Source organism: Myotis lucifugus, unplaced genomic scaffold, assembly GCF_000147115.1.
Source record: "Myotis lucifugus unplaced genomic scaffold, Myoluc2.0 scaffold_39, whole genome shotgun sequence".
Taxonomy (NCBI): Eukaryota; Metazoa; Chordata; class Mammalia; order Chiroptera; family Vespertilionidae; genus Myotis; species Myotis lucifugus.
Window position 1 is genome coordinate 596,148 of NW_005871087.1, and position 21,572 is coordinate 617,719.

General features: G+C 46.9%; 1 protein-coding gene across 2 annotated transcripts in view; it reads left to right on the plus strand.

Moving 5' to 3' along the window:
- GLB1 (galactosidase beta 1) overlaps positions 1-21,326 on the plus strand; it is a 65,774-nt gene extending 44,448 nt beyond the window's left edge. Inside the window, exons 13-16 of one of the 2 annotated variants that reach the window (XM_006087564.3) lie at positions 2,749-2,862; positions 4,065-4,196; positions 7,273-7,521; positions 20,749-21,326. In XM_006087564.3, coding sequence (XP_006087626.1) covers positions 2,749-2,862; positions 4,065-4,196; positions 7,273-7,521; positions 20,749-21,003 — 750 coding nt within the window. In that variant the 3' untranslated portion in view covers positions 21,004-21,326. The remainder of the gene's footprint in view (positions 1-2,748; positions 2,863-4,064; positions 4,197-7,272; positions 7,522-20,748) is intronic. The other variant, XM_023752938.1, reaches the window with a different exon arrangement.
- The last annotated feature ends 246 nt before the right edge of the window (positions 21,327-21,572 follow it).

The window sequence follows — 21,572 nt, forward strand, 5'->3', positions numbered from 1 at the left end:
GATCAGCTGCCTCCTGCACACCCTCTCCTGGGGATGTGCCCACAACCAAGGTACATGCCCTTGACCGAAATCGAACCTGGGACCCTTCAGTCCGCAGGCCGATGCTCTATCCACTGAGCCAAACCGGTTAGGGTGCGCTGCCCCATCTTTAAGAGCTTTTCCAACTTTCTGTTTTGGAAAATTTCATATCTAGAAGAGTTGCAAGAACGGTACAACCAGCACCCATATAACTTCCACCTAGACTCACCAAGTGGTAACATTGGCTTCGCTTGCTTTACCTTTCTATGTGTATATGTCATCACTGCTGGTTTGGTTGTTTTCTTTTGTTTATTTATTTATTTTTTTACCATTTGAGTTAGTTGTCACCATCATGACATTTCACCCTTAGATATTACAGCATGTATCTCTTAAGAAAAAGGATATTATCCTACAGGACCACAACATAATGATCATACTTAAGAAATTCGATATTAATGCAATCCAGTTATCTAATAGACCTTCCATAGTCACGTTTCCCTGGTTATTCCAATAATGTCCTCTATAGCTTATCTTTTTTCAGTCGAGTTTCCAATCCATGATCATGCATTACATTTAGTGACAATGCCTCTTTAGTCCTATCAGGACAGTTCCTAAGTCTTTCTTTTCTCTCTCTCGTCACATGAACTTTTCTGAAGAGTTCAGACCAGTTGCTTGGTAGACTGCCCTTCACTAATTCGATTCAGCAAAACAGTTTTGGCACAAACACAACAAAGGTGATGTGTCCTCAGGGTGCCCATGAGGTCAACTTGTCCCTTTGTTACCATTGCTAGGTTTGATCACTTAGGATCTCAGCCCCATTTTTTGAATGGGGTCTGCCCTTTTGATTTTCTGTATCGATTGCCTTCTGGAAGGTGTCTGAACAATAAGATGATAGAATCATAGCAAATCTGATTTTAGTCTAGTGTGTTTTTGCCTCCAATTACTATTCCTACACTTAGAACGTTTCACAAGTTTTACAAGAATGTCTTACAGGTGACTATTTTTACACTTGTGAAATTTTACAAGAATGTTTTATGCCAACAACTCTGGTGTGTGATAAATAAAGTGAATGATTAAGGTCCCCCACCCCCTAGTTTTTCATTCACATTGGGTAGAGTTCTTTCTCTAATTTGAGCACGCACTGGCTGTGTGGTCATGTCTCCATCTATAAATCAGAACATGCCCTCTCCACCTGGCAGGGCATGGAGCACATGGGAGAAGACACGGACACTAGAGCAGCTGCCCCCTGGGACGTGAGCTCCAGGTTAATGTGTAGACACTCACACTGTGCTCTTTCTCAGGCCCCTCTGCTTTCTGATCTTGGACCAAGGCAGTGCTCTCGGATTGGGTGGGGTGCCCTGAGTCCTGGCTGTTTCAGGTCTGGGGCAAGCCCACACGTGTTTATTTCCAACGAAACCCATGGAGGCCACAGCTGCGGGGAGTGGGGTGCCACCCTGGTACACCCCCACCCCCAACCTCGGAGGCTTCAGCTCCACCTTTGTGGGGAGCATCGCAGCTTCAAAACAAGGAAGCCTCCCCGTTTTCCCCAGCCTCTGAGTTAAGACTTACAAGAGACAGATGGAGACTTGGGGTCCGAGGGAGGTGTTCTTGAAGGTTCAGTGGCGACACCAGGGGCATTTCTTGAGTTCAGGCCTTTCCTGCAACACAGGAACATGGTTAACACTGTTTTCAGCTCCTCCAAATCACCTTTCCTCTTGCCCGAGGTGCACGTCCTTGCTTGCTGGGCCCTGGAAGTGAGGAACTTTGTCTCTGGTCCATGAAGGATTTGGATTCTTTCCACTGACCTAGGGTTGGGTCCCGCTCACCCTGGCTAATGTCCACAGCAGGCAGGTCCCTCCGGGCCGTGGGTGCTGTTGCTGCCGAGGCTGACTGTTTGGGGCCTCCCTTTGGAGCAGGGATACCAGCACCTAAAAGTCTTTTCTGACTTAGCAGCAGGCTGCACCCCTGTTGCTCACTATCTCCGTTTCCCCTACTCCTCCACTTTACACAGTTTCTGATTGACTCTTGTTTTCTATGTTAGAGCAGATTTAGCCCAAGAACCTGGAGAATGATTTACCGAACATTCTTGGCGTTGTTGTTATTTGTCTCCTTTGTTTGTTTCTTTGTTTTGTTTTTTGAGATTCCGTAAGTAACCTTCGATGTATGGGATAGGATTCCCTTCAGTGATTCAGGGCAAATCACTGCACACATTCCAGGGTCCCGTTTCCTCATATGGAAAAGGATGTTGGATGAAAGACTCTTCAAGGTTCCCTGAAGTTTACTTCTGTGATAGTTATTCCGGGATCTAAAAACTGGGTTGGCTCAGTGATTAGAAAGTCGGCCCATGGACCGAAGGGTCTCAGGTTTGATTCCCGGTCAAGGGCATACAGCTCAGTTGCAGGCTCGATCCCCGGCCCTGGTTAGGGTGCATGCGGGAGGCAACCAATGTGTCTCTCTCACCTCGATGTTTCTCTCTCTCTTCCTCCCTTCCACTCCCTCTAAAAAATCAATGGAAAAATATCCTTGGTGAGAATTGACATAAATAAACAAACAAACAAATAACTCAAGCCAGTTCCCTTCTCTCAGATTGAATTTTCCCCAGAGGCGGAGGAAGCATTTCAATTCCTTACGGTTTTAGGAGCATCACTTACACTCAGATCGAGGATGACCAATTTCTCCTAAAACGAATTGCAAAAGTGATGGATTTGTCTTTCATTCTTTTCTCACCAGTATTTTGGGTTTGTGCTGTACCGAACAACACTTCCTGAAGACTGCAGCGAGCCAACCCCTCTCTCCTCACCCCACAGGGGGGTCCACGACCGGGCCTACGTCTCCGTGGATGGGGTAAGAGTGGCCTGCAGACGGTGTGTCTGCCCCCCTGGGGATGTGTGGTCTGTACTCGGTATCATGGCGTTGGAGACCTCTGTCCTCCTTTTCAACCTTAGGTTCTGCCCCTCTTCTTCTTGCCCCTCAGCTGTGCCCCTCATTGGCTGACATGGCCTCCCTCGTGCTCCATCTGCCTGATACACCCCCTCACCCTTCTTAACCTGGAGGGCCCTCCCCAGGGCCCCACCTTCTCGGAAACCTTTCTGGCCTCCCCAGCCCAAGGCCATCCCATGTCTTCTCCGCTTCTGGAGGACGGGGTCCGTTTTGTATACACCAGAGGGGTGACTCATTTATGAAAAATAATATTCTGAAGAAGGATTGCTCATGACCGTTATAGCTACAATCCACAAAGAACTTTGTTTCATAACAAAAATATGTTAGGGTTTCCATTCCTCTCAGTGAAACATTCATGTGAAAGAAGACACAAAGAGAGTTTCCTAACCAAGAAAATTGGTTCAGGAAATTTCAAATTAAAATATTTCCATTCCAGTGTCATCCGCGGCTTTATTTTCGGTGGGAGCAAGTTTCTAAGACATTCTGTGTACACTGATGGCAGTTGTTTCTTGGATTTCAATCTAGGCGTTGTGTTAGTGAATTATGGTCAGTAACATCAATTTTTTAAAATCTCATTTTTTTAAAAAATTAGGAATATGTTGTTGCTAAAATGCCTGGTGTTTCCGTTCATTCTATTATATAATTTTCGTGGTATCAGGTATTGTGAGGTGAGAACACCCCACCTAACTCTCTGATTTTTATCTCGTTTATCTGATGTTGTTTCAACTCACCATGTTGTTTAGAAGCTAGTTTTTTATGACTGCCTTTTGCGCTATGAGAACACGAAGAGGTTCCTGCGATGGGAATCCTCCCCTGGAATGTTTTGCCGCCATTCCCTTTCTATTAAAAGTAGACACGAAGGGAAACATTCCAGAGCAGAGGAAACCAGTCTAGACCTTCCTTGGCTCACAGCTGTTCAGAAAGAAAGCAGTGATTGGAGGAAGTTGGCCACCTGGCCGGTGACTTGGACTAAGGGGCCATCAAAGGGTTTCCTCCCAAGCCTGGTGGCTCATCAAGGCAGGAAAATGCTGCTGAGTTAACTGAGTGAGCTGCCTCTCTGCGATCCCCTCACCTTAGGTAATCCTCATTTGGCATTGAACCCACAGGTCCCCCAGGGAGTCCTTGACCGGAACTATGTGACCACTCTGAACATAACAGGGAAAGCTGGAGCCACTCTGGACCTTCTGGTGGAGAACATGGGGCGTGTGAACTACGGCTATTATATCAATGATTATAAGGTAGGACCAGCCTTGCTGTTAGCAGTGAGGTTCAAAGGTTGGCAGGACTGTGCCTAAGCCACCTGAGGACATTTTTGTAAATCTATTTAAATATGCTCTCACATTCTTTCCCTTCAGTTAACATAGAAGCAGTTCTTAAAAGCACACACTGGCCTAGCCGGTTCGGCTCAGTGGATAGAGCATCGGCCTGCAGACTGAAAGGTCCTGGGTTTGATTCCGGTCAAGGGCATGCACCTTAGTTGCAGGCTCCTCCCTGGCCCAGGCCTTGGTCGGGCATGTGCAGAGGGCAACCAATCGATGTGTTTTTCTTACATGGATATTTCTGTCTTTCCCTCTTTTTTTTTTAAAATATATTTTATTGATTTTGTATAGAGAGGAAGGGAGAGGAATAGAGAGTTGGAAATATCAATGAAAGAGAAACATCAATCAGCTGCCTCCCGCACACCCCCTACTTGGGATGTGCCCGCAACCACAGTACATGCCCTTAACCGGAATCGAACCTGGGACCCTTCAGTCCGCAGGCTGACGCTCTATCCACTGAGCCAAACCGGTAAGGGCTTCCTCTCTCTTCAACTCTCTCTAAAAATCAATGGAAAAATATCCTCAAGTGAGGATTAAAAAAAAAAAAAAAGCACACACACTTTGGCCCTGGCCAGTGTGGCTGTTGGGTGTTGTCCCACATACCAAAAGGGTGCCGGTTCAATTCCCAGTCAGGGCACATGCCCAGATTGCTGGCTTGATCCCCAGAAGGGGTGTGCAGGAGGTTGCCCATTGATGTTTCTCTCTCATATTGATGTTTTTCTCTCTCCTCTCTCTAAAAAAAAAAAAAAAACAACTAAAAAAAAACAAAACAGGCCCACACACTTTGTCAGCTTGGATGAATGAACCTGCCCTGATTTGTTTTGCAACCTAGAAGTTGTGTTATTTTGCAGACCTGTTTTCCTCTGCAGGCAGAACCCTTCCCTTGTGTTTGAGTTCAGTCATCCTGTAGAAAGAAACAGGAGGAGGAAACCACTGCACTGTGCTCGTCCTTTGCTTATAAAACCCACCCGGCTTTCGAAAGGCACTCCCTTGCCAACAAAGTCAGCTTAGCATTGGGTCTGCCCTGTTTTCTGGGTGTGGACGATCCATGACACTCTTGAACCGTGCAAAGCCTTGGTGCCCTGCCTCTTGCCTCTGCCGGTTACCCTATCCAGGTGTTTTTCTCACTCATATTTTTAGAGCATTACCCAACAAACCTTTGTTAAGCTCACACTCTGCAAGGTGCTTTGGGGATGTAAAGATGTTGAGATACATCCTCTGCTCTCTCACCGTGTGCTAGAAGAGAGCAGGCCTGCACAGAGGGAATGAGAGCACCACCCAGTCTAGGACAGGACAAGTGTCTGGGGCTCTTTCCTGTCTCTCTATGTGGCTCAGAGGGAAGGCAATTATAGCCTTAGGGAATGGCCATGCTGGGGCCACCTTTGTCTCCAATAGAAATGTCCCTGTGCCCTAGCCGTTTTGGCTCAGTGGATTGAGCATCAGCCTGTGGACTGAAGGGTCCCAGGTTCAATTCCGGTCAAGGACACATGACCAGGTTGCGGGCTCAGTCCCCAATAGGGGGCATGCAGGAGGCAGCTGATCAATGATTCTCTCCCATCATTGATGTTTCTCTCTCTCTATGAAATCAATAAAATATAAAATATAACCCTGTTAGAGGCTATAATTAGTGGCCTTCCTGCCTGGCTCTCAGCAGCCACACTGACACATGGAGTGACAGGACTGCTAATGTAGTCTCTGGCTCCCCAGGACCCAGCCGAGAGCCTGGCACACCGGTGCCTGGCTAATGTTTGTTGAATTACTCTGAGTCATTGAGGCTTGCTATTGAGAGATGTCTGAGACAGATTTGGGATCTCATGGGGAATGGGGGTGCTCTCCCACATAAAAGGCCAAGAAGGGGAAGTTAGATGCACTGTGAGCAGAGGCTTCAATGCGGTGGCCAGTGCCAGCGACACCTGCCCCCTGCCCTCAGGGGACAAACAGAGCAACTTCAGAATACACCTCTGAGGTTCGCCACCATCACCACTGCTCTTTCTATGCTTTGACGGATTCAGTAGCCACAGTTTCCCGTCTACAATTTCAGTTACCCACAGTCAACCATAGTCCAAAAATATTAAGTGGAAAATTCCAGTTTTAAATTGCAAGTACTGTGATGAAATCTCATGCTGTCCCAGTCCATCCTGCCTGGAACAATCCCTTTGTCCAGCATCTCCACGCTGCGCACCTATAGCTTGTTAGTCACGTAGCAGCTGTCTAAGTTATCAGATCTACTGTTGTCGTATCGCAGTGCTTGTGTTCAAGTAACCCTCATTTTACTTAATAATGGCCCCAAAGCACCAAGTATTTATGCTGGCAATTCTGATTTGCCAAAGAGAAGCCCTAAAGTGCTTTCTTTAAGTGAAAAGGTATGTATGTATGTATGTATGTATGTATAGGGGAAATATATGTATGTATAGGGTTCATTGCTACCCACGGTTTCAGGCATCTGCTGGGGGTCTTGGAACAAAGTGTTCTCATGTATAGTATCTCATTGAGTCCTTACACCTGGTGAGTGAACTCAGATGTGATCGTCCTTGTGGGTGCTGCTCAGGAGCCCAAGGTCAAGACTTGCTTACTCCAGGTTATATGTCAGAGGCAGAGTCTGTCCCCTCCCTCAGTCCACAGTGAGCTGCGTGTTCTTTTGCATTCCTCAGATTCCATCTTCTCTTCCATTCTAGCAGTGGCTCTGAATCAAACTCTGAAGATTGGGGGTTGGGGGTTAAAAGCTCTAGTAGCTCAACCCCCTTTCTGGGCCTGTTGCGGGGACATCTGGCCTGCGAAGGAGAGAGAACGCTGTGGTTTGGGAAACATACATCTTTCCAAGGAGATGTGCTTCTTCCCTAGCCAGATCTGTGTCACTTGGATGTAGGCACTGGTTGAGTCTCGTTTACTATTGTTGGTGTTTCATATCCCAGTTTGCTTTTCCCAGGAACTCAGGGCTGGAACACAGACACTTTTCCTCCCCACTCCAGCTCATTGCTCTGCTTCTCCTTTGCAGGGTCTGATTTCTAACCTGACCCTCAACTCCAGTATCCTCACAGACTGGATGATCTTCCCGCTGGACATTGAGAATGCTGTGTACCACCTGGGTGGCTGGCATGACAACGACAGAAGCTACCGCAGCAAAGCCTGTGCCCACTCATCTAACTATACACTCCCGGCCTTTTATGTGGGAAACTTCTCCATTCCCAGTGGAATCCCAGACTTGCCCCAGGACACCTTTATCCAGTTTCCTGGGTGGACCAAGGTACGTGTCTTCATAGAAAGTGTTTGAATTCAAGTATCTGGTTTTTAGTGTTTAATAAAGAGTCAAAAAGAGCTGCTCCTGAACCCTAGCCAGTTTGGCTCAGTGAATAGAACATCGGCCTGCAGACTGAAGGGTCTCAGGTTTGATTCCAGGCAAGGGCATGTACCTCGGTTGCAGGCTCAATCCCCTCGTTGGGGCATGTGGGAGGCAACCAATCAATGTGCCTCTCTCACATCAGTGTTTCTCTCTCTCTCTCTCTCTCCCCTCCCTTCTATGCTCTCTAAGGTATCAATGGGAAAATATCCTCAGGTGAGGATTAAAAAAAACAAACAAAAAAAGAGCTGCTTGTGAGATGCCACGTGGCAGTTTGGGGAGTGGAGGATTTTCTGTGTTAGTTTGCCCATTCCTTAGAAGTGGGACCATGGCAGATCTGCAGGGTTCAATGGCCAGCTTGGAGGTGGCACCATCTGTTCCATTTTCATTGACTTCCTTTAGTGAATGATAGCTACTCTGATTTCTCTAAGAAAACTTCGTGCCTTTGGATACTGATTATGATGGGTATTTCCTCTTTATTTTGAAGAAAATATGGCCCAGGCAAAGGGGTGAATCTCTGGGAAAGCCTGTTTTTCTTTCATCCATGCCTAACTTCATACTCCCATAATGCCCCACCTTCATACAGCCCATGCCCTGGGGCATCCACCTTAGTCTACATGATCCTCAACTCTTTCTTGGCTATTCTACCACCCAGTCACTCTCCTTCATTCTTTGGAGATATTAGTGTGTCTTCCTTCACTGTCATTTTCTCCACTTCAAGTCCTATTTTCATCTTAAATAACCTAACCATCACTCAGTTATTCATTCAACAAAGCTTTTTTCAGTGGCTACTACATGTCAAACTTTGTGCTGGGCACTAAGGATATCATACAGGGTGGAGCAAAAGTAGGTTTGCAATTGTCAGTATATAAAACAGTTTATTTTGTATTATTATATATTAATTATTCTCCATACAAACAACTATAAATCTACTTTTGCCCCACCCTGTATATAAAACCAGATATGGTCCTTGCCCTCATAGAACTTATAGTCTAGTTGGGGAGGAAGACCAAATTATGTAATAACCCAAATTAAGTGGTAAAACTGTAGCTGCAATGGGTGCTAAGGGGAGCTATTGGGCCCTGACCGGTTTGGTTCAGTGGATAGAGCATCGGCCTGCGGACCGAAGGGTCCCGGGTTCGATTCCAGTCAAGGGCATGTACCTTGGTTGCAGGCATATCCCCAGTGGGGGGTGTGCAGGAGGCAGCTGATGTTCCTCTCTCATCAATGTTTCTAACTCTCTAGTCTATCCATCTCCCTTCCTCGCTGTAAAAAATCAATAAAATATATTTTTAAAAAAAAGAGGAGCTATTGGGAGTTAATAACTGGGGCATTTGACCTCGTCAGGGAGGTCAGGAAAGTCTCACTTGGGGAAGTGATGCTTGAGAAATATAAAGGATAAGTAAGAATTAACATGGCAAAAAGGGGAAGGGAGCATATTCCAGGCAGAGGAAGTAACATGTGCCAGGGCCATGTGCTTAGAGGGGAAAATGGCGAGTGTGAGGAAGGACCCAAATGTATGAAACACAGAGAAAAGGGAGTGTGGCTCAGAGAAGAGGCTAGAAAGTGGGTAGAGACCAGATTGGATTAGCCAATTAAATCACATTCAAGTTTTGTCTTTATGTTGAGAGCCACTGAAGCAGGAGAGTGACATGACATGATTGTGGTGTGCCACGCCTCTCTGACCCTAGTGTGCAGAATGGGTTGGGTGAGGGTATGTGTGAATCCAGGGAAACTATCCAGGAGGTGGGATTACAGTGTCCTCGAGAGACTGGGATGGTGGTAACCAAGATGGAGATGACATCAGCTATTCGAGAGATGTTTGAAGTCAATAAAATGTAATGATAGATTGGACATGGGGGTTTAAAGAGAAGAGCATATCCCAGATGACTCTTCAGTTTTAGACTTGCAGCTGAACAGATGGTACCATTTACCAAAAGAAGAAATATCAGAAGAGGGCTTGGGCTGGGACAGCGAGCTCATGAGTCTGGATTTGGACAAACTGAGTTTGAGGAGCCTTTGAGAACAGCTCTGAGAAGATACTGGAGGAGAGCTATTGGGTCCAAGTATTGGGAATTCAGAGGAGGGATCTGGGCTGGAAATACACATACAAGATCATTTGCGTATGAGCGGTTGTGAAGATGTAGGATGGATGAGGTCCTCTAAAAAGAGGATGCAGCCCTGACTGGTTTGGCTCAGTGGATAGAGCGTCGGCCTGCGGACTGGAGGGTCCCAGGTTCGATTCCGGTCAAGGGCGTGTACCTTGGTTGCAGGCACGTTCCCAGTGGGGAGTGTGCAGGAGGCAGCTGGTCAATGTTTCTAACTCTCTGTCCCTCTCCCTTCCTCTCTGTAAAAAATCAATAAAATATATTTTTTTTAAAAAAGAGGATGCAGAAGGAGGAAAGAGGATCTAAGACTGATCTTTGAGAGACACAAATATGACAGAGAGTGAGGGGGAGAGACCAAAGAAGTAGGAGGAAAACAGGCGTTCATGCTGCTGAGAGGAGAAGTGAAATGAAGACAGAAGCATTATTCATAAACCAAAAACTGGAAATAATTCAAATGTCCTTCAACTGATGGATGGATAAATAACATATTCCATACAACAGAATAGTATTTCATAGTAAAAAGGAACAGACTACTGACACATGCTATAGCATGGATAAATCTGAAAAACATTATGCTAAGTAAAAGAAGCCAGGCATAAAAGCCAGGCCCATGTTGTATGATTCCATTTCTATGAAATGTTCAGAAAAGGCAAATCGATAGAGACAAAAAGTAGATTAATGGTTGCCAGGGGCTGATGGTGTGAATGGGGAGTGACTGCATGGGTATGGGGTTTCTTTCTGGGGTAATGGAAAATGTTCCAGAATTAAATTGTGGTGATGGTTCCACAATCTTCTTAAATATATGGAGACTTGTCTTATGATCCAGCATATGGTATATCTTGGTGTGCGTAGCTCTGGAATTTTAAGGTCTAATATCCTCTCTCTGGCCACATGTTTCTATCCCCCCAAACTCTCATGCCTCCCAAGCCTGCTCTTGGATTTTACTGGTGACCTGAAACTTTCCACCATTAAGGCTGCAATTGCTTTCTATCCAGTCCAGACATCACCACTATCCTTTTCTAAGAGCCATCAATCAACCCACTGGCCCCCTTGTCTCCTTGTTCATCCTCCATCTTGACTGGGTCTACCATTGGCCTTTACTGGTTCACAGTAATTGGGGGACTACTGGGGACCTCTGCAGTGCATTCTTCAGGGCCACGGTCCTCTCACTCTCTCCTGCCTCTGGAGGCCCTCAGCTTGCCCAGGAGTCCCTGGTCAGTCTCTTCCCCCTCCTCAGCTGGCCTTTCTAACCTTCACCACTCTCCTTAGGCCACCTTGTTCTTCCTCCCTCCTCCTCCATGGAGGACTCACCCTTCTTGTCTGCTAACAGGTGTGACTCCTTTGTTCCCTCAGCTTCCTGTCATTCTTATCTCTCTGCCTCCACCCTCACTTCCTGCCCAGTGGCCTCTAGGAGGAAGTCTAAGCTCTGAATCGCCTCCCCACCTTCCTCTAGGCCAAGATCCCTTCTCATACTTCCCCCTGCATTTGTCAGCCTTCCCCTCTCCTCTGCCAAGTCCTGTGTTGCAGCCAAGAAGTGATATCTGGGGTCTCCAGGACCCAAAAAAACAAAGTAGAGCCCTCCCTGGATGTACACTCTAGCCAACAGGCTTGTTCTTGCTCCCTTGCTCCCTCTTTCTCTCCCTTCCTTCCTTCTCCCCTTCTCCCTCTGGGTGTTCTGCTGTGTCTTTTATTCCCCTTGTTCGTGCTTTTTCATTCCTCACTCTACCCACCTAGCCATCACATGTTCATCTGTCAAGACTGACATGAACTCCTCTATGAAACCTTCCTAGACCCTTAGTCTAGGAAAGGACTGGTCCCATCCTCCTTTGAGGCCCTCTGTGCCCCACCTGGACTCCATCATGATGCTTCTTCACACGTAGGTCAGGACCTCGATTTCACCCACTGAGTCAATCGCTTCACGAAGGGGATTTTTTAAGTGCCCTGCTTATTCACCACCCTGCCCTCCTCCTGGGCCTGGGCACTCTGTAATTGCTTTTTTTTTTTTTAATTTTTTTTATATTTTTAAAAATTGATTTCAGAGAGGAAGAGTGAGGGAGAGAGAGATAGAAACATCAGTGATGAGAGAGAATCATTGATCGGCTGCCTCCTGCACACCCCCTCACTGGGGATTGAGCCCGCAACCTGGACATGTGCCCTTGACTGGAATCGAACCCGGGACCCTTCAGTCCGCAGGCCAATACTCTGTCCACTGAGCCAAACCAGCGAGGGCTACAATTGCTTTTAGATTAAAAAGGTGCACAAATGCCTGTGTTGCTGAACCCTGGGAAGAAAGCCAATGGGAGTGAGGAGGGACTTTGCTGGATACAGGGCTAAAGCCAATGAGAAGACCCAAACACAAATCATTGCTCACCAAGTGGTATCAATTTAGGGCCTTAAGAGAAAGAATTTTGCAGAGATGCAAATCAGAAAAAGGACATGTCTGTTACAGGGATTATCGGAAGGGCTGGGTGGCTCAGATGGAGCTTGAAACAGACCTGAAGGACAGAAGGCCCTTCATCAGAATTTGTCAGGGAAGGGATTTTCAGATGGGAGAATAATAGAAGCTAAGGTGCAGAAATGGAAAAGCAGGGGACGTTTTGGAGGTCAGAGGGGGTTCATCTTGGCCAGGTCATAAAGGTGTCATGCCTAAGAGTTACAGACCCAGGCCTTCTGCTCAGAACTTTAGAGATGCTATCTCCATAAACATCAAGAGTGGTACCTGCGGTAGGATGTCTATCATTATCTCCAGTTTGCAGATGAGCAGATAGAGGCTCAGAGAGGTATGAGGTACGGAAGTAGGTGGTGGCACAGCTCCCTGAGCCCCGGGTCTGTCTGATTTGAAGGCCCACGTGAAAAGGCAGGCAGCATTGAACAAGACCTCAAAGACCAATGAAGAGCCTGTGCTAATCCTCTAGGCCCGTGGTCGGCAAACTGCGGCTCGCGAGCCACATGTGGCTCTTTGGCCCCTTGAGTGTGGCTCTTCCTAAGCTTAGGAGTACCCTAATTAAGTTAATAACAATGTACCCACCTATATAGTTTAAGTTTAAAACATTTGGCTCTCAAAAGAAATTTGAATCGTTGTACTGTTGATATTTGGCTCTGTTGACTAATGAGTTTGCCGACCACTGCTCTAGGCCAGTGGTTCTCAACCTTCTGGCCCTTTAAATACAGTTCCTCATGTTGTGACCCAACCATAAAATTATTTTCATTGCTACTTCATAACTGTAATGTTGCTACTGTTATGAATCGTAATGTAAATATCTGATATGCAGGATGGTCTTAGGTGACCCCTGTGAAAGGGTCGTTCGACCGCCAAAGGGGTCGGGACCCACAGGTTGAGAACCGCTGCTCTAGGCTCTTGACTTGTTTCACCAGTCTGACGAATGGTCTGCATCTTCATGCTTGAAAAGTACATATATACACAATATTATTGAATGTGTCAGAGGGTTCAGAACCCCAAAGTCCATCTAGTCCATATGTTCACTCTAAAACTAGTACACAAATGTTCACACCAGCTTTATCCCAAATTGCCAAAAGATGGAAAAACCAAATGTCCATCAACCGATGACTAAATAGACAAAATGTGGTATATCTGTATAATGGACTATCATTCAGCAATAAAAAGAAATGAAGTACTGCCGAAACCGGTTTGGCTCAGTGGATAGAGCGTCGGCCTGCGGACTGAAAGGTCCCAGGTTCGATTCCGGTCAAGGGCATGTACCTGGGTTGTGGGCACATCCCCAGTAGGAGATGTGCAGGAGGCGGCTGATCGATGTTCTCTCTCATCGATGTTTCTAACTCTCTATCTCTCTCCCTTCCTCTCTGTAAAAATCAATAAAATATATTTTTAAAAAAAGAAAAGAAATGAAGTACTAATACATGGTACAGCCCTGGCTGGTTTGGCTCAGTGGATAGGGTCCCAGGTTCGATTCTGCTCCAGGGCACATGCCTGGGTTTCGGGCTCCATCCCCAGTAAGGGGCATGCAGTAGGCAGCCGGTCAATGATTCACTCTCATCATTGATGTTTCTATCTCTCTCTCTTTCTCCCTTCCTCTCTGAAATCAATAGATATATATTTAAAAAATAATAATACATGGTACAACGTGGATGAACCTTGAAAACATGTTAAATAAAAGAAGCCAGTCACAAACCATACATTTGGTATGATTCCACTTATATGAAATGTCCAGAACTGGCAAATATATTGACACAGGAAGATTCCTGGTTGCCTGGAGCAGGGAAAGGAGAGAAGGGGAGTGTTGGGGTTGGAGATGGGGACTCACTGCTAAAGGGTGCAGGGTATCTTTTTGGAGTGATGACATATTCTAGAATTGATTGTGGTGACAGTTGCATAGCTCTGTAGTATACTAAAAACCACTGCACTAAACAGTTTAAATGAGTGAAATTGTATGGCTGTGAATTATATCAAAATGAGGCTTTCTGCACATGCACGCCCATCCACAGGATTCGTGGACCTGGTTGTGCAGGTCTGAGATGAGAGGCCATACCTACAACAGACATAAAATGAAGCATCTCTGTTATTTTCTGGCGAGTAGTGGTCCTTGGTGCCGAGGGCTGCCCCTGGCCAGCTCCTGATCAGCATGCACAGAACAGACAGATCCCACTCCGCACAGGGCGCTGAGTGCTGACTTTTGGGAGAACTACCACTTTGGCAGCTGTGGGCGGTGCGGTGAGGATGGACCCAATGACCATTTCTAAGGCTCTATCTCCAGGCACGCCAACCCTCCTCCAGCAGAGCGGCCCTGACAAGGCTCTTGCTTCCATCCTCTTGGCTTATGCTATTCACTTGCTGTAAAGAAACTACCTTGATTTAGTGAATGAAGCCACTGGTAAGAGTGATTCATGAGATAAAAAATCTCTTCTGATCACTTTGGCTTTGCTTACGTCGGATGTGGCTTTCTGGTTAAATGCCTGAACGTCAGCTGGGATTTTGGTGGGAAGCGATCGGGCGTTTTTGCTGTATCCAAGAGACACAGGCCAGCACTCTCGTCTGACCACAACCTTTCTAAGATAGGCCGGGCGTTGACTGTGTTCTGCCAATGCAGTGGCATCTGTACTGCTTATCTCTCCTTCAGCTGGGTGTGGATAAGCCGCATATGAATGTGCTCTGCAGCCTTCCTGCATTTTTTTTTAGCCACTTGTAGGCTTGTCCCACTTTTCCTCAACCAGAATTATGCTTTGAAAAGCGAAGAATCAAAATATACTAAAACCAGTTTTATTTTTTTAAAGGCAAACATCACCTTTTCTCGAAATGTAAAAAAAAATTCGAAAAAAATCATGAAATAAAAGAATTTATAACAAAGAGCTGACAAAAATCCCATGTTCTCTCCTGAGGCCTGGTCACCTGAAAGACTATGTGATTATAGGGTTGGAACTTCCAGCCCCATCCCCCCAACCTCTGGGGTCAGGTTGAGGTGGGGGCCGGAGATGGGAATCTATAGCAACTCTAGCCCAAGAAGATTTGGAGAGCTTCTGGGTGGGTGAACACATGCAGGTGCTGGGAGGTGCACCTGAAGAGGGCTGGAAGCTCCACACCCTACCCCCCCCACACACACCCTGCCCTGTGCATCTCTTCCATCTGGCCATCCCTGAGTTGATCCTATGAATGTAAGTAAAATATTCTCCTGAGTCCTGTGAGCCATTCGAGGCTTGTTCACCTGGTGACTGGCAGGATTCAAAGAAAGAATACAAATGTGTGCGGCTTCTTAAGGCTCAGGTTGGAATTCATATGCCACTTCTTCCATGTTCTTGGGCCAGTACAAGTCATTAGACCGTCTTGGCCCAAGGGATGGAGAAGCAGATTCTGACTCCTGATAGGAGCTGCAGAGAATTGTGGTCATTTTTGCAGTCTGCCACCGGTCTTAGTATTCTTTGACCCTACTTTCATTCTGAATTCGATATGCTTTTTGAACTTTCCTGGCCTGATTTAGTTATTCTTACCCCCTACCATTTCCATCTAATTTGTTGTTTCTTATCACAAGTCCTGTGAACTTGAAAACTAGATCATCAGATTGATTTCTATAAACGTATATTAATTCAGTAACTAAAACTTGTGAAAATTGTGTGTAAGCAGGAGTAAGTAGGCTCTGAGTGAAGGAGCGTCTCCCACAGTTTTTAGTGCATGGACTTTGTAACAAGTATTATATGGCAGCCAGGAGGCAGTGTTCCCTCAACAGTTCTTAGCTTTGGTCCAGATATGTGAGGTGGTACAAGGACTGTTAGGCAAGGTACTCCATAGAAGGGGTCAAGAAATGGGACTTTTGGGAGTCGCAAAGGAAAGGAATTTATATATGGGGTTCTGTGAGGGGAGGAAGTGATGCACCTGTTATGCTAATGCTTTAGGTTTCCATGGCTTCCGTTCTGTTTGGGTCTAAAATACAGAGAAACCATAAAGCTATTAACGTTATTACTGTGAGATCACAGAGGAAGCCAAGAGGTGTGGTTTGCATCAGCTGCAGACCCCCTTGGGTTGGAGGAAAGAAGATTTTTCATTTTTTTCCCTGTGTACTGCAGTGACATTTATTTAACATCTAAGCAAGTCCTTCACTATTTTTCCTTTTTAAAAAAAAATGTTTTTCTTTCTCCCAAGTTAGCATGACAGTTACTCATGAATTGCGTGTGGTGAGGGCCCTTTAACCTTGAGAAATGGACCTGTGTCTTTCCCATTTTAAGTTCTCCGAGGGTCTGCATGTCTTCTCTCAGAGTGTGACAAAATCAACATTGGATCCGCGTTTGTTGTTTTTTAAATGAACTCTTAGCCAAATTAGAAAAGTTTTAAACTGTGACTTAAAACAGCATTGGAACATTCGCTTTAAATTTGTGTGAGAGGATTGATTTATCTAAAGAATTTAAAGCAGACACATATCTGTCTGATTAATGAAGTAGGTCAACCATTTCCTGGAACCTAACATTTATTCTATTATCACCTTAGTAATAATAGCAAAGAGGGGAAGTCTGCCAAGGGTCAAGCTATGGTCAGAGAAAGTCAGACATTGTCATGGAAATATTAGCTGGGACAGCCCCGGGAAGCCCCAGAAGCCACCGAGGTTCACGCTACAAAGGCTTGGCCCCTGTGCGCTCACTATATTCATTTCCGAGGGTGTCTACTTTTATTTTTTAAAATATTTTTTTTTATTGATTTCAAAGAAGAGGGGAGAGGGAGAGAGATAGAAACATCAGTGATGACAGAGAATCATTGATTGGCTGCCTCCTGCACGGCCCCTACTGGGGATCGAGCCTGCAACCCAAGCATGTGCCCTTGACTGGAATCGAACCCAGGACCCTTCAGTCCGCAGACCAATGCTCCATGTACTGAGCCAAACCAGCTAAGGCATGAGTGCGTCTACTTTTAAATGGCATTTACCAACATGTGCATACTCCCGCCTCCACCAGTAACTTCAGCATAATTTCTTAAAGAGAAACAAAAGTCGGAATATGTATATATTTTTTAAAAACACAGTGCTAGTCAAGGAGTGCAGATATTTCATTTTCCTTCCAGTAAACACTGTTCTCTAAAACTCTTAAGCCAGGAGCAGAGGAACATGGAGCATTCTTTCAGGAGGGCTTCGTGTCTCCTTGTAGGTGAGTCCTTTCTCGGGAGGAATGATCAGCCTGGGTATTATCCACCGAGTGCCGCTACGTGTCGATGGAAATCACTGTGCTGAGAATCCCACCTTGGACAAGATGGACAAAGCCTTTCCCTTATAGAGCCCATGCTGGAAATAGCTGATAACACACTACTCAAACAAAGGATGCAAATACCCAACAGTGACAATAACTAGGAAAAAAAAAAAAAAAGAAGAACAGAGTAAAGGGGTGGTGAGTGACTTGGAATGGGAGGCCCAGTCCTACGGACAGTGTCCATGACCCTTCTCTCTGAAGAGGTGGTGATGGATGGAGACCTGAGCCATCAGAAGGCTTCAGGTCTGGGGGAACAGTGATGGAGAGCATTTGGTGTGTAAAAGGGATGGGGACAAGTTCAGGGGCAGCTGCATGAGCAAGGGGCAGAGTGGCAGAGACAGGGTGGGGAGGAAGAAGGCATAGGTCTGAGGGCCATGGTAAGGAGGTAAGAAGCAGGAACACATGATTCTCACTTGGCTGCTATGGGGAGCCTGGGCTTCTACAGTTAATAGAGGAAGTCGGGAGACCTGTGAGGAGACTAAGACAGCACTGGTTATGACTTGCTCTAGAAGGCTGGCAGAGGGGGTGGAGAGAAGCGGAGAGATTGTGGTCTGATCATGAAACGACATGCGTTTCACCATGCCTCAGCTGTATGGTAGCCACCAGCTACTTGTGGCTATTTACCTTTAAATTTAAATCAGTTGAAAGGGGAAATTCAATTCCTTCTTCCCACAAGCCACATTTCAGGTGCTGAGTAGCCACTCTCAAGTGCACTCAGCTGCTCTGTTGGGCAGCAGAGAACACGCCATCATTGCCGAAAGTTCTGTTGAATGGTGATGACTCCACGCTATGGGCCTATGGCTTGTTCTTTCTAAATGCTTCATCCCCCTCTCTTGGAAGGGCAGCCAAACTGCCATAAACATCATTTAATGCACATTCTGTTAAGAGCTGAGAGTGGGGGAGGGTGGGGGTAAGGGGGAGAGACCAACCAAAGGACTTGTATGCATGCATATAAGTGTAAGCGATGGACGCAGACAACAGGGGGTGAGGGCAAAACTGGAGGGATGAGGGGACAATGGGGGGATAAAGACACATTTGTAATACCTTAATCAATAACAAATGTAAAAATAAAATAAAATAAAAATGACCTAAAAAAAGGAAAGCTGAGAGTGGGGGGAAATGTTGCCCTGAAGAAGTTTATAGCTTCATAATTTCATAGTTCATAACCGAGGCCTGAGAAGATGTAACCCTGAGTTTGGGCCAAGTTAGAGGGACAGTGAGAGACACGCCACCTCCATATTGGAGACTCGTTCAGGTGAGTCAGGAGGCAGAGTCCATAAGGCAGCCAAAAACTCAAAATGGGCCACGGGTGATCGTTTGGGGGAAGGAAAACATAACTAGAACAGATTATGCAGTGTCCAGAATTAAGACAGTAATTAGGAGAAAGATAATATCAACTTTGATCAATAACTAGGAGCGACAGTTTGAGATTATATCCGTCAGCCACAGTGTAGTCTGGGAGGTGGGGCCACTAGGAGTATTCACTAGGAGTAAGCCTTACACAGGTATGGGAGGAGCCAGTGAGGGGTGGGTCTAAGACTGGAACCCAGCTAGGAAATTCAGAGGGAGCTTGAATAAAGGGAACACCTGGAGGCTGAAAAAATACTCAAAGCTGAGCAACTGAGTAGCTCTCTAAGGTGAGTGACCGCAGCTGTGACATGGAGCATGCTGGGGATTGGGGCTCAGCAGGTGACAGCCATGGTCAAGCCTCCTCCAGGGTTTCTCCCCCAAAGTACAGGTGTTCCTCATGTACAATGCAGTTACAATAAGCCAATCGTAAGTTGAAAATATTGTAAGTGGAAGATGCATTTAATACACCTCACCTACCGAACATCATAGCTTAACCTAGCCTACCTTGAATGAGCTCAGAACACTTACATTAGCCTACCGTTGGGCAAAATCATCTAACACAAAGCCTATTTTATAATAATATATTGGGTAATTTATGATACGTATCGCTTTTGCACAGTTCGCAAAGTCGAAAAATCCTAAAGTTGAACCATCCTAAGTTGGGGACCGTCTGTATTTGGGTCACGGTGGGGAATGATTTACTTACTTCTTCCTCCCTTCCTTCTCCCTTTATGCCTTCTTTCCCCTCCCACACAGCCTCTCTCTCCTGTATGTGATATCCCCTCCTCTGCTCTTTCTTCGTGGCAGAAGGTTCCATCTGTCCAGGCAACTGGGAAGGCCTAGCACCCGCGGGGAGCTGTGGCCACACCCAAACGCCAGCCCTCCTGGTAGAGGTTCTCTTCTGCTCTCAATTTTGTAGCGGAAGCGGCTTCTCCTACTCTCAGAACTTGTCTCTGCAGCTTGTAGGGCCCCCTCTGCACACATGCCCCTCTCACCTGATGCTGGTGTGAAAACCATTCAAACCCTGCAGTAAACACCCTACTGGGCGGACCCCTATCTCTCCCTTCCACAAACCCCTCATCCTTCTGGCGGCGGGGGGTTGTTTTGTGTTTTGTTTTGTTTTGTTTTGTTTTTTTTAATATATATTTTTATTGATTTCAGAGAGGAAGGGAGAGGGAGAGATAGATAGAAACATCAAATGAGAATCATTGATCGGCTGCTTCCTGTATACCCCCTACTGGGGATCGAGCCCACATCCTGGGTATGTGCTATGGCCAGGAAATCACACTCTGACCTCCTGGCTCATAGGTCACCGCTCAACCACTGAGCCACGCCAGCCAGGCTGGGGGGGGGGGGCGTTGTTTGGGGACAGCTCCTAGGACCTGTGTGTTCCCAGGCTGCAGGCCTGTGCTCACCTGGTGTGTGAAGACAGTGTGGTCAAGACCCACCTCTAGAAGCAGAGGACATAGAAGGAAAGCTCACCTCCTCGAGGGGCCGCCTGGCAGTTCTCCGTGTGCGGAAGAGTCGGGGAGAGGCTGGCGTGGAGAGACAGGCAGTCCTCCAGGGCCCAGGACGAAATGCAGAAACTTGGCGAAACTGCCCCCCGTGTCGTCCAGCACTGATGAGTGGCTGCTGAAGCCAGTCAGAGGGGCCAAACATGGATTCTCCTGAAGCAGGAGTGGCTGTTTGGGGCAACTTGTTATCTCTCCCACCCAGCCCCTGCCCCACTTGGCCAGTCACCCCAGCCGAATGCTAGGACCCAGGCTGGCCTGGGCCTGGTTGTCAGGCCTGGGCTGTGAGGCCTGGGCTGTGGAGGGAGAGCGCCACTGCGGGCTGGCGGCTGCCGGCTGGCCCAAGTGCTGGCCCACGTGCTGGTCCACGTGCTGGCCCACCTGCTGGCCCACGTGCATCGAAGCTCCTATTTCCAGGATCCCGGCAGCTGGGGTTGATGGTTTCTCTTTGTCTCTCTCTCCAGGGTCAGGTGTGGATTAATGGCTTTAACCTTGGTCGCTACTGGCCAGCACGGGGCCCCCAGGTGACCTTGTTTGTGCCACGGCACATCCTGGTGACATCAGCCCCAAACACCATTGCAGTGCTGGAACTGGAGCGGGCGCCCTGCAGTGACGATCCCCCCGAACCGTGCACCGTGGAGTTCGTGGACAAGCCGGTTATCAGTGCAACTGTGACCTACAGCCATCTCCTCCAACACCAGCCCGATCCAGACTCCTGACAGGACCATGAATGATGACTCAAGCCTGGGGCCTGGTCTTTCACATACCTCACATGTCCCCTTGCAGTGGCAACATTCACTGCAGCGCTCAATTGGAAAACAGATTCCGCTTGTGCGTTTCCACCTGAGGTTTCCCTGTAGCCTTGCAGTGACTGGCCCACCCCTGCCAAGGGCCGCCGTGGCCGTGTGATGGGGTGGTAGCCCAGTAGCACACAGGTGTACCTGCAGAGCTGGAACGGAAGCTTTCGAGGTGTTTCTGATTTTTACTTTGGAAGAATCATGTCTTTTTGTTAAATAAAATTTGCATTCGTGATGTTACTGTTTTTGACGTTGGGCAGATATTAATTTACAGGTTCTGATTTAAATCATAACTAGACTTGAGTGGGCTGAAGAAGCCACTTCACTCACCGGAGGTTCAAAGGCATGGAAAATCGTCTTGGTTTGATCTAGTGGACTGCTGCTTCTCGGATCCCTATGTAAAGGTCGATCTCATTTTGTGTGTTTAGATGTAGCAATTGCACCTATCCACACACCAACACAGGCCTGTACACATCTGTAGACACGCATAT